The 13,509-nt window shown below is 43.9% G+C and overlaps 1 protein-coding gene across 1 annotated transcript in view; it reads right to left on the bottom strand.

Annotated features, from left to right (window-relative positions):
* Positions 1 to 13,509, bottom strand: part of LOC309601978 (protein patched homolog 1-like) — a gene marked incomplete at both ends in the record, with an annotated part of 55,387 nt that overhangs the window by 22,424 nt on the left and 19,454 nt on the right. The window contains 4 exons of the mRNA XM_082335240.1: positions 162 to 345; positions 3,009 to 3,151; positions 11,717 to 11,966; positions 12,499 to 12,901. Coding sequence (XP_082191366.1) covers positions 162 to 345; positions 3,009 to 3,151; positions 11,717 to 11,966; positions 12,499 to 12,901 — 980 coding nt within the window. The remainder of the gene's footprint in view (positions 1 to 161; positions 346 to 3,008; positions 3,152 to 11,716; positions 11,967 to 12,498; positions 12,902 to 13,509) is intronic.

Here is a 13,509-nt window from a genome sequence, read left to right as displayed (position 1 = left end):
CTGTATTTGTCTCCTGAGGCTACGGAGTAACACAATATATTGTTCTGTTTATGCTTCTGAACCCTATACAGCATCACCCAACTATAGAGTTACTAGGCCTTGAAGGAAGGAGTGAGAGCACCTATATAAACTGTAAGACATTAAGATGAAATGTTACTTACTTCTCAGCCTTGTTTCTGGCATATAGTCTGCTTTGTCATGGACCCATTCTGGGCGGTGAGGCCGGATATTGGCTTGTGAAGCAGCATAGGCCACAGGGTCATTGCTAACCCAGGCTGTCAGGTAGATGTAGAAAGCATTTGGGTTAATGATTCCATCTGCATCCACCAAACGCTGTTTAGTCAACTGCAAAATGGAAAGATTAGAAGCCATTCAGAATGAGTTTTGATTTCAGGGCTCTTGCTGCAAAGCTTATGACAAAAAGACAAACAGCATGAACTCTCACTTGAAGTGACTTACCAGCAAACTATTGTTTGACAATGAAGAAAAATCTAAATAATTGCAGTGACAGTGGAAAGTGGTTATTTATAAACTTATATATATATAATATTTATCATAACCACTAAATCAGAAGATGGTTCCAGAATAGACTGAACCAATCAAATATGAATTCCAAAAGGCTGTCTGTAGCCGAGGGTGAAAACCAACTAAATTGGAGAAACATATTTTAAAGAAGGGGAAAAAAACTTGGCAAGAGTCCCTATACATGCATGTGTGCAGTTAACCTCTGTTGTTAACACTGAAGGAAATACCACCCAGTAAATGGAGGAGATCTATAAAAATAAAACATCATCTGTATAAATTTTTCTAACACTTTGTCCTGATTTCGGCTGGGATAGAGTTAATTTTCCTCCTAGTAGCTGGTATAGTGCTGTGTTTGGATTATTTAGCATGAGAATAATGTGATAACACACTGATGTTTTAGTTGTTGCTAAGTAGTGTTTATACTAGTCAAGGACTTTTCAGCTTCCCATGCTCTGACAGGGAGGAGATGCACAAGAAGCTGAGAGGGAGCATAGCCAGGACAGATGACCCAAACTGGCCAAAGGGATATTTCATACCATATGACGTCATGCTCAGTATACAAACTGGGGGGAGTTGATCGGGGGCAGCGATTGCTGCTCAGGGACTGGCTGGGCATCGGTTGGAGGGTGGTAAGTGGTTATATCACTTGTTTTTCCTGGGTTTTGTTTCTCTCTCTCTCTTTTTGTTGTTTTCCTTTTCATTACAATTTATTTATTTTTTTTATTATTATTATTATTATATTTTATTTCATTCATTAAACTGTTTTTATCTCAACCCACGAGTTTTCTTACTTTTGCCCCTCCAATTCTCTCCTCCATCCACCAGGGGGGGAGGGTGAGTGAGCGGCTGTGTGGTGCTTGGTTGTCGACTGGGGTTAAACCATGACATACTTGTCTCCTATAACCTATGTATTTCAGAAAATGCCCAGTGCCAAAAAAAGCAGACAAGTGCACTGTGTTATTTGGGTCACTGTTGGCAAATGTATCTGTGGGGTAAACAGCAGTGGTACACTTCTAGGGTTCTGCAGCCAAATACTGCACAGCTAGAGTTCTGACAGAGGACTCTGGATTAAAAGTATTACTGTTTTTTTTTTGGTTTGCTTTGTTTATTTAAAATTCTGGCTTGGCTCCAGTTTCAGGTCTTTTTAATGAAATGAAGAACAACAGTGACAGCAGTTAAAAAAAAAAGCACACACACCCCCAAACTAGATTCCAAGGATCTGGATTCAATTAATCCGCAGGATATGTAACAACTGTATGTCTTCAAGCTGTCTTTGGAATTGCATAGTACAGCACTCAGCCCTTGTGGATGCACCATGCTTTTCTCCCTCCCAGGCACAGGAAATTGTATCAGCAGCTGTAGTCCAATCACATTTGTTCCGCAGTGTATGTGGTACACACTGCTAAACAAAATCTCACTAAAGGTTTTCTCTTTGGCTCCCTACCTTTGCTAAATTCATAGCTGAAGCATCATTCAAACCTGACAGCATGTTGCCATATAGCAACGTGTTTTACACACCATAGTAACTGAACAATGTAATCCATAAATCTGTCACCTTTAATGCCAGCAAAAAAAGAAAATAAGCAGATCTGCCGAAAAGCTCACTAGAGACACTATTTTCTGCCTGAAAGCACAAAGAGTCAATGATGATTCTAGGAGAGGAGAAGCTAGGTTACTGCAGAATTTTTTCTTAAGAGGTTTAAAATCAAATTTTGGCATAAGGAGTCAAACCTAGTGTGTTTCACCTACCTATGTGATAATATAAAGCAGCAAATGCAGTCATATGCTGTGATAACCTTATGAAAGAAGCTCAGATGCATTTTATTTAGGCAGCTCAACCAACTGTCATTCTCAGTTCTACTACAGTATATCTATATTTAGTAATGGCAGTACAATAATATTGTACAGCATATAGTTATTTCAGTCCCCTTCCAGTCACTATCATTTGTAAACATCTTCCTTTAAAATGTGTGTTTTGAATAAATTGGTAGGAACTAACCAAATAATTGCAAACACTAGATTCAAAGCCACAGCAGAAGGCTGAGCAAAGGTCATCCCTATAAAAAAATCTGATTCAAATCAGGAATGGTGCCACTTAGGGCAACAAGGCTAACATTGACCGTATATCTGGCATAGGACCAGGCTCCATCTACCTATGGATGCAGAGTAGCATCTTCTACACCAATTGCAGTGGAAACTGCATGTGTATGTATGAGACAGGAACAGCATTTAATGCATGCCAGCCAATAATCACCAAGGACAGGCATTCCTGGTGTTGATTTTAAATACTTCTCAACACATGCCAGGCTCTGCAGCTAACATGTAGCTCAAGCAAAGGCAACAAGGCTACGCAATTAGGTACAACTCAGGAATTTCAATTCAGCAAGATGAAAAAAAAGGCTATGGCATGCTCCTTGCATCTCCCCCAACTCCTGACGGATTGTGCGTTCCTGTATAAACCAGTATGGACTCTGATACAGTACCTGGCTGATGTCAATGGGCTTTGCTCGGTTGCCTGTTTGCACCAAGAGTTTGTAAGCCAGAACAGCATCGTCGGATCCATTTTTATAATTGTTGTAAGTGATTTTCCCAGCTTCCCAGTCACTGTCAAATGCATGCTGAAGTCCTAAAGAGTTGAGGAAGGTGTGAGGAAGATAGAACAAGCAGATAAGAAATCGATCTTTGAAACAAATTTCAGTAGGAAGAAACAATAATAATGATTCTTTTTAATATAAACTGTGACTATTTATAGCTGAAGCAGGAAGAAAATTATCCATCTGCTGCTGCCTAAATTTGGGCTCCCCGCCTCATGGTCAGTGTGTGGGAAGGTAAAAGTACCAGTTGCATGTCCAGTACTTCTAAAGAAAGGCAGGAGAAGCAAGAAGGTGCAAGGGAAAACCTCAAGACTCTTCCCACATTGCTGACCAGCAAAAGTGAGCTAGCAAAAGGGAGATGCAATCTGCACTGGAATAATCAGTTTCCCCTCAAGACAAAAGGGAGAGTGCAGATGGGATTAGGACTCTCAGGTCCACTGTTGTCCTCAGAGCCATTCCTGAGTTCGCACAGCCTCACCACTGTCTCAGCGCAAGGCTGGATGTGAGAGCACAACCTAGCACTCTGGTTGCACACTTATGCAGGGAAGAGTCAAAGTTGTCTAGAATAAAAAGCATTTTTCTTCATGAACTACAGTTCCAGAGTTACCCCACTCAAATTCTTCCCTCCTCCCTTAGAAAACTGCCGCCCAGGTCATCCTACAAAATTGTAACCACTTGTAAAGCCAACAGGTTGAGAACAAAGCGATGAAATAAGCCTGCCAAACTTGCTATGTGCAGCCCTTCAGCACCTGCCCAGAAAGAGGATGATGTAACAATAGATATTCTGACATCATTGAAGGGACTTCAAAGGCCCCTTTAAGAAAATGCTGTTTGTTGGTGCCCTTGGAGTGCGGAAAATATTATTTAGGAAGTGTGAGGACACTCTCGATTATCTTTGAATGATCCTGGAGATTGGGAGGAGTGCCTGAGGACTGGAGGAAAACAAATGTCACTCCTATCTTCAAGAAAGGCAAGAAGGAGGACCCAGGGAACTACAAGCTAGTCAGCCTCACCTTGATCCCTGGGAAGGTGAAGGAACAGCTAATCCTGGAAACCATTCCAGGCATGTGAAGGACAAGAAGGTAATCGGGAGCAGTCAGCATGGCTTCACCAAGGGGAAGTCATGCTTGACCAAGCTGATAACCTTCTAGAATGAAATGACTGTCTTGGTAGACGAGGGGACATATTGTCTACCTTGACTTGAGAAAGGCTTTCGAAACTGTCTCCCATAAGATCGTCATAGAGAAGCTGATGAAGTATGGATTGGATGAACAGACAGTAAGGTGGGTTGGAAACCGGCCAAATGGCCGAGTCCAGAGAGTGGTGATCAGTGGCACGAAGTCTAGTTGGAGGCCAGTAATTAGCGGTGTACCCCAGGGACCAATATACTGGGTCCAGTCCTATTCAACATCTTCATTAATGATCTGGAGGATGGGGCAGAGTGTACCCTCAGCAAGTTTGCTGATGACACCAAACTGGGAGGAGTGTCTGATAGGCCAGAGGCTTGTGTTGCCATCCAGAGGGACCTCAACAGGCTGGAGAAATGGGCAGGCAGGAGTCTCGTGCAGTTCGACAAAGGGGAAGTGCGAAGTCCTGCACCTGAAGAGGAACAACCCCATGCACCAGCACATGCTGGGGGCTGCCCAGCTGGAAAGCAGCTTGGCAGAAAAGGACCTGGGGGTCCTGGTGGAAACCAAGTTGAACATGAGCCAGCAGCAAATGCGGCTAATGGTATCCTGGGCTGTATTAGGCAAAGTATTGCGAGCAGGTCAACGGAGACGGTCCTTCCCCTCTACTCAGCACTGGTGAGGCCACACCTGGAATGCCATGTACAGTTCTGGGCCCCCCAGTACAAGAGACATGGACATACTGGAGAGAGTTCAGCAAAGGGCCACAAAGATGATTAAGGGACTGGAGCACCTCACATATGAGGAAAGGCTGAGAGAGCTGGGACTGTTCAGCCTAGAGAACAGAAGGCTCAGGGGGGGATCTCATCAATGTATTTAAATACCTGAAGGGAGGGTGCAAAGACAACAGAGCCAGGCTCTTTTCAGTGGTGCCCAGTGACAGGACCAGAGGCAATGGGCACAAACGGAAACACAGGAGGCTCCATCTGAACATAAGAAAACCTTTTTTCACTGTGAGAGTGCCTGAGCACTGGAACAGGTTGCCCAGAGCGGTTGTGGAATCTCCATCCTTGGAGACAGTCAAAAGCTGTCTAGACATAGTCCTGAGCAATCGGGTCTAGGTTGAGCAGGGGGGTTGGACCAGATGAATTCCAGAGTTCCCTTCCAATCTCAAACATTCTGTGATTCTAATGCATTGGGTTTACATGGCAAGGTTTTGGTAGCAGGGGGGCTACAGGGGTGGCTTCTGTGAGAAGCTGCTAGAAGCTTCCCCTATGTCCAATAGAGCCAATGCCAGCCAGCTCCAAGACGGAACCACCACTGGCCAAGGCCGAGCCAATCAGCGATGCTGGTAGTGCCTCTGTGATAACATATTGAAGAAGGGGGGGGAAAAAACCTGCACAATTGCAGTCGGAGAGAGGAGTGAGAATATGTGAGAGGAACAACTCTGCAGACACCAAGGTCAGTGAAGAAGGAGGGGGAGGAGGTGCTCCAGGCACCAGAGCAGAGATTCCCCTGCAGCCCCTGGTGAAGACCATGGTGAGGCAGGCTGTCCCCCTGCAGCCCATGGAGGTCCACAGTGGAGCACCCATGAACTAAAGGTGAAGGCTTGTCCTGGTTTCGGCTGGGATAGAGTTAATTTTCTTCCCAGTAGCTGGTATAGTGCTGTGGTTTGGATTTAGCATGAGAATAATGTTGATAACACACTGATGTTTTAGTTGTTGCTAAGGAGTGCTTACACTAGTCAAGGACCTCTCAGCTTCCCATGCTCTGCCCAGTGCACAAGAAGCTGGGAGGGGGCACAGCCAGGACAGCTGACCCAGACTGGCCAAAGGGCTATTCCATACCATATGATGTCATGCTCAGTATATAAACTGGGGGAATTGGCTAGGGGGCAGCGATCGCTACTCGGGGACAGGCTGGGCATCAGTTGGAGGGTGGTAAGCAATTGCATTGTGCAACACTTGTTTTGTATATTCTTTTATCATTATTATTATTATTTTCTCTTCCTTTGCTATGCTATTAAACTGTCCTTATCTCAACCCATGGGTTTTACTTTTTTTTTTCTTATTCTCTCCCCATCCCACTGCAGGGGGCGGAGGGCGAGTGCACGGCTGTGTGTTACTTAGTTGCCGACTGGGGTTAAACCATGACAAGGCTCTATATCCTGTTACCAAGCACTTGAGTCACAGTCCCAGTGTCCCAGTGTACTGGTTTTGGTCAGGATGAGCCTCACAAGAAGCAGTGCAAGTGCAGCAGTGACGCGACCTAAGCTGGCTTTGGTGCCCAATAACTCCAAGCAACACACCACCTCTCCTGTCCTGAGCGACCACCATAACAGATGGAGCCCAATGTCATGGACTAAACAAACTCAACAGACATTTATGAAAATTTTACAGACATAAGGGAACAATATCTGTGTATATATCAAAGGACAGGAAGGGGGAGTTGATTAATAAGCATGTATTGGATAGTGCAGGACCTGAGCATGATGTGAATGGTATGTAATAAGGGGTGGAGAATGCACTGGTTTTGGTCAGGACAGAGTTAAATTTCTTCATAGTAGCTTGTATGGGGCTATGTTTTGGATTTGTGCTGGAAACAGTGTTGATAACATAGGGATGTTTTATTTTTTGTTGAACAGTGTTTACACAGCATCAAGGCCTTTTCTGCTTCTCACACCACCCCACCAGCGAGTAGGCTGGGGGTGCACAAGAAGTTGGGAGGGGACACAGCCGGGACAGCTGACCCCAACTGACCAAAGGGATATTCCATACCATATGCCATCATGCTCAGCAATAAAACTGAGGGGAGTAGAGGTTGGCAGGGGCTGCTGTTGTTTGGGGACTGGCTGGCATCGGTTGGTTGGTGGCAAGCAACTGTTTTCTTTTGCATCACTTGTTTTTCTTGGTTTGGGGTTCCCCCCCCCCCCCTTTGTTGTTGGGGTTTTTTTTTTCCTTTTTTTTTAATTATTAAACAGTCTTTATCTTGACCCACAAGTTTTCTCACTTTTACCCTTCCGATTCTCCCCCCATCCTGCTTGGGAGGAGTGAGCGAGCAGCTGTGTGGTGCTTAACTGCCTACCAGGGTTAAACCACGACACTCAGTCATCACACAATAAAATGCTTTGGTGCATCTTAAGTGAGAAGCACTCAGAAAAACAAAACTGTTTGCTTCTAGTACATTGCCACAAAGGATGAGGAGAAGGCTGAGGTACTTAATGCCTTCTTTGCCTCAGTCTTTAATAGGCAGGCTGGTCATCCTCAGAATATTAAGGACCCTGAGCTGGGAGATGGAGATAGGAAGCAGAATGAAGCCCCGGTTGCTGAAGAGGTGGCAGTCACCGACCTGCTCCTCCACCTGGATGCCCACAAGTCTATGGGGCCAGATGGGATCCACCCGAGGATACTGAGGGAGCTGGCAGAGGAGCTTGCCAAGCCACATTCCATCATTTATCAGCAGTCCTGGTCAACCGGGGAGGTCCCAGATGACTGGAAGCTAGCAAATGTGACGCCCCTCTACAAGAAGGGTCGGAAGGAGGATCCGGGGAACTACAGACCTGTCAGCCTGACCTCGGTGCCAGGAAAGGTCATGGAGCAGATCATCTCGAGTGCCGTTACGTGGCATGTGCGGGACAATTGGGGGATCAGGCCCAGCCAGCATGGGTTTATGAAAGGGAGATCCTGTTTCACTAACCTGGTCTCCTTCTATGACAAGGTGACCCGCTTAGTGGATGAGGGGAAGGCTGTGGATGTTGTCTGCTTGGACTTTAGTAAGGCCTTTGACACAGTCTCCCACAGCATTCTCCTGGAGAAGCTGGCTGCTCATGGCTTGGATAAGTGCACTCTGCGCTGGGTTAAAAACTGGCTGGTTGGACGAGCCCAGAGAGTGGTGGTGAATGGAGTCAAATCCAGTTGGCAGCCGGTCACAAGCGGTGTTCCCCAGGGCTCAGTATTGGGGCCAGTTCTGTTCAATATCAATTGATGATCTGGATGAGGGGATTGAGTGCACCCTCAGGAAGTTTGCAGATGACACCAAGTTGGGTGGAAGTGTCGATCTGCTGGAGGGTAGGAAGGCCCTGCAGAGGGATCTCGACAGCCTGGATTGATGGGCCGAGGCCAACTGCATGAGATTCAACAAGGCTAAGTGCTGGGTCCTGCACTTGGGTCACAACAACCCCAGGCAATGCTACAGGCTTGGGGAGGAGTGGCTGGAGAGCTGCCTGGCAGAAAAGGACCTGGGGGTGTTGGTCAACAGCTGGCTGAATATAAGCCAGCAGTGTGCTCAGGTGGCCAAGAGGGCCAATGGCATCCTGGCCTGTATCAGAAATAGTGTGGCCAGCAGGACCAGGGAAGTGGTAGTTCCCCTTGTACTCGGCACTGGTGAGGCCGCACCTCGAGTACTGTGTTCAGTTTTGGGCCCCTCACTACAAGAAGGACATTGAGATGCTGGAGCGTGTCCAAAGAAGGGCAACGAAGTTGGTAAAGGGTCTAGAGAACAAGTCTTATGAGGAGCGGCTGAGGGAGCTGGGGTTGTTTAGTGTGGAGAAGAGGAGGCTGAGGGGAGACCTTATTGCTCTCTACAACTACCTGAAAGGAGGTTGTAGTGAGGTGGGGGTCAGTCTCTCCTCCCAAGTAACAAGCGATAGGACGAGAGGAAACGGCCTCAAGCTGCGCCAGGGGAGGTTTAGGTTGGATATTAGGAAAAACTACTTCACCGAAAGGGTAGTCAGGCACTGGAACAGGCTGTCCAGGGAAGTGGTTGAGTCTCCATCCCTGGAGGTATTTAAAAGACGGGTAGACGTGGTGCTTGAGGACATGGTTTAGTGGTGGACTTGGCAGTGTTAGGTTAATCGTTGGACTCGATGATCTTAAGGGTCTTTTACAACCTTAACGATTCTATGATTCTATGGGAAGGACCCACGTTGGAGAAGTTCATGGAGGACTGTCTCCCATGGGTGGGACCCCACACTGGAGCAGGGGGAGTGTGAGGAGTCTTTCCCCTGAGGAGAAAGGAGCAGCAGTGACAACGTGTGATGAACTGACCACAACCCCCATTCCCTGGCCCCCTGTGCCGCTCGGGGGGAGGAGGTAGAGAAACTGGGAGTAAAGTTGAGCCTGGGAAGAAGGGAGGGGTGGGTGGAAGGTGTTTTAAGATTTAGTTTTTATTTTCTCATCACCTTACTCTGATTGGATTGGTAATAAATTAAGCTAATTTCCCCAAGTCGAGTCTGTTTTGCCCCTGACAGTAATTGGTGAGTGATCTCTTCCTGTCCTTATCTCGACCCATGAGCCTTTCATTATATTTTCTCTCCCCTGTCCAGCTGAGGAGGGGAAGTGATAGAGCGGCTTTGGTGGGCACCTGGCATCCAGGCAGGGTCAACCCACCACATCTGTGAAATTCAGAAATACAAATCCATCCTTCCTGAATACAGCTCTACTCCATTTCAGTTTCTTACAAAGTGGTTAAGTGAAAGCATTTGTGCTAACATAATAGTCATGTAAAAGATCACTTTGGGAGTTAAGAGGAGGCTGTTGAAGAAGAATGTAGGAAAAAGGAAACACCTTCAAAGGACAGCTTAAGAGGAGCAGGCAAGTTGCTATGCTAGAGAATATTTGGAGGCAGAACTTTCAGACTAATATCAAATTCCTGACACAGGGCTAAGCAGACACACAATACCAAATATATGCATTTGCATGCAACGTTACCAATTTGTGGCTGCAAGTTACATTTTACATTACTACAGTGTGTGGAAACTTAGCTCTTTCACTTCTTTTTCCCCCTCCAATGTATGCTACAGTTCTTACAAGTTCGATCATCCCTCAAATCCAGCTCTCTTTCATATCTTTCTCAGCTGGCTTAACCACTTTACACTTTGGGTCATCTTATTACTGGCCTTGTACGCTGCTGAAACTGAAAGTCTGCAGAAAGAATACCAAGAAACCACTATCAGTTGTGCTTACTTTCTGAAGGATTTCAAAATTTCAGTAATAAAAATTCCCTATAACACTTTGAAATTAATAGCAGAGTAACTGATTTAAAAGCAAACAATATTTTTATTATAAACTGTTCACACCAATGATTTTAAAAGCCCTTCAATCTGTTTTGAAGATAGCTGTAATTAATGAAATGTTCCTGGGCAGAAAGATAAAAGTAAATTGTTGACCCCTTTCTGCAGAGAAATTATACAAACTAAGGCAATTTTTTAAATGTTATACGGAAGAATGTGAAGTCCTCCAAAAGGATGGATGCTGGAATGGGGGTAAGGAAGGAATTCCTGTTGACCCATGTGAACAGCTGGCACCATGAAACACGAGATAAGATTATCCTTTGCAAAAACAAGCCTAATTAAAAGCCTCATTTACATTCAATCACTTACAAAAATAATGTTAACATTTCCAGTTTAAATGAATTATTAATGTTAACTATCTGCTCTTGCATTTTCAGATAATAGAAAATGCTAACATGATTTGATACCAGGAAGCAAAATACAAATGAGCCTCTGAAAAAAGAGGTGCGTTAGGCTGAAGGCACTCCAAATACTGGCAGTTATGTGCATGTTTTCTAAGAATCATTGGCTGCATTGGCCATCTGTAAACAGTTAAGGTTAAAATTTACAGTCTCAGTAGGTCAGCATACTTTATTTTTCTGTTTGCAAAAACTTCCTGAAGATTCTCCCAACAGAGAGACAGAGGTAGGACAGAAGTATTTCTGGGCAGGATGTGTTTGCTCACAAGAGAGAACTGTTAAATTTGCTGAGATGTAACATTACTATTTATTTTAAATACAGAAGAATTACTTGCCTCAACACGAATAATTATACCATGCCTTTAAAGCCCACTTTAATATAATTATCATCATATTACCTATAACACCCCCCTCCCAGTTACAGTTCAGCACAGAAAAAGTAGCACCACAGAAAGAGTGAGGATACTTGATTGGAAGTCTAGAATGTGTAGTAATCTCCCAATCCAATAAAATGCCTAAACCCCACTGAACTTTCTTCATGCCAGCAGTCCCAGCTGAAGCCAACAGGATCACTCATGTGCTGAAAGTTAAGTCTGTACCAAAATACATTGCTGGACCGGGGCTTTTCATTTACTGTTCTCAAAACACTCAGCAAACATTTATCTTCCCAAGAAACTGGGCCATATTTGGCCATTAATTATAAATCAGAACACCTCATTAGCCACTTCGAAATTAATGACATGAGATGACCTCTCATGGATATTATCTTTTAAAGCTCCAAAACTGCTTTATTGGGGAGTAAACTTAGCCACAAAGAATTTAAATGAACTGTTGGAGAAACAGCGAATTGATGTCCGAGTTTGGATCAGAACCTAAGCATTTTCCCTCCTGCTAGCATGCTTTAAACCATGTGACCATATTGGAAGAGGAGAGCATTACTACAGTGAATAATTGCTTGCTACTGTAGAATTAAAAAGAAAAGTTCATGCAATTCTCTCTTACCTTGCAGCCAGTCTCGAAAGTAGTGCAACCACATTTTGGGAAGCTGCTTATCCTCTTCCAACAAAACGTATGTCACATTACCGAAACTTTTGTGAAGTTCATAAAGTAAGTGCTGGACATTGGGATAGTCTGCTTTCTGTGTCACTATATACATGTTGTAGAAAGAGAAATACTTGAACTGTGCTGCAATAAAGTCATATTCCTGGGTTTCTCGTGGTACAATGTCTGTGAGATTCAGTCCATCTCTAGCCTGGGTAGTTCCATAAAGGCTGAGCCCAAGTAAACCCAGAAAAAGAAAAATAACTACAATCTGCAACAGAAAATGGAAATGCATTTGGTTTTATGTTCCTAAAGAAATTAATAACTCATAATGGCACACGGAACCAGGTTCAAAATTAATACCTATCACTATACTATTAAGCTTTTATGTATTTATGCACACATATACTACAAGGCCAAACTAATTTGTGTTTTAGTGAAGGGGAACAGGAAATTTATATGGTGATGAAGTTAAAAAGTAGATTTAGTTTCACTGTTCATGAGCTTAGGCTACTGAAAGTCACCAAAACCCTCATTCATAACTTATATTTGAAAAGTATGTCACTACAGCACTACCAAGATAAAACTTTTAAAGTATGAAATTAGGTGTAAAATTATTAAGAATTGTAATTCTAAAATAATTCTATTTATTCCTGATATTTAATACTATTGTCAGGATAATTTTCCTACTGGGCAAAGCAGAAGTCTATTTTTGAAAAACAGGTAAATAGTTTTCTGATTACCTTAGCTTTTGGTTTTAGCAGGAATGGAGCATAATGCTTTTCTGCAAAAGATGAGAGTGTCCATTTAGTACAGGGTGGCTCAAGGCAATGCATACTGGAGTCTGAGAACTGGGAAAGCAAATCTCTTGTCGAGCTTGTGCTTTCTGGGCTCTGGCAGCTGAGATTATCTTGCGTCACTGTCACCGGCTGCACAGATATTGCTGAGCAAGGCTCTGCTGTGGTGTAGTACACCTGTGCATGAGGATCGTATTCTGTGCACAATTGCACTGTAGACTGCATTGTAATCTGAGTTTCATGTGCAAAACTGTGACTGCTGTATGGGGGTGGAGGACTGTAGCAAGTATTATCACTGTTTTCCACATATGCTTGAGGCTCAATCTGAATCACTCTAGTGGCACACGGACTGCAAGAGAAGAGAAAAACATCTGTTCATATTTAGATAGGTCTTTATTTTAATCAGGCTAGATAGGATAATCTGCTTCCATCTAAGACTGCTTCTACTACTATTAAATTGTTTATGTTAATTAAGCATAATGTTTTGATGAGGATTTCCTTCTGCACTTTTAGGAAATGTTTCTTAGACATGGTTTAAAGCGTAGGCCTCTGAGCCTGTTTCTGCACGTTTCTTGTGCCCAAGAAAGAAGGAACCAGCATTTGTCTGAAGACACTGGCATCCACTCACATCACTCTATTAATTACACATGCTAATCAGGTCAATAGCCAGGTAGTTGCACACAGTCTGAATGCATGAGATGTGTGTGTGAGTTTACATCTACATGACCATGCTGAGAATTAAACTATTTAGAAGATCAAAATGTAAATGCATGACATGCTGAGTTCTTCTATTTAGAACTATTAAAGTAACTGTTAAATAATATTTGGGCCTTCTGGATAAGATCTCAGACTTTTGGGAGGCAGGTTGAAACCACTTGCCATACACTGACTGCATGTTTTAAAATTGAAGTAAACATATACAAGGATTAATTCCCAGGAAGGATGGGCAACATGAAG

Source organism: Platalea leucorodia (genome assembly GCF_965183815.1).
Source record: "Platalea leucorodia genome assembly, chromosome: W".
Taxonomy (NCBI): Eukaryota; Metazoa; Chordata; class Aves; order Pelecaniformes; family Threskiornithidae; genus Platalea; species Platalea leucorodia.
The sequence above is the reverse complement of the archived record's forward strand: the minus strand, read 5'-3'. Positions and strand labels throughout refer to the sequence as shown.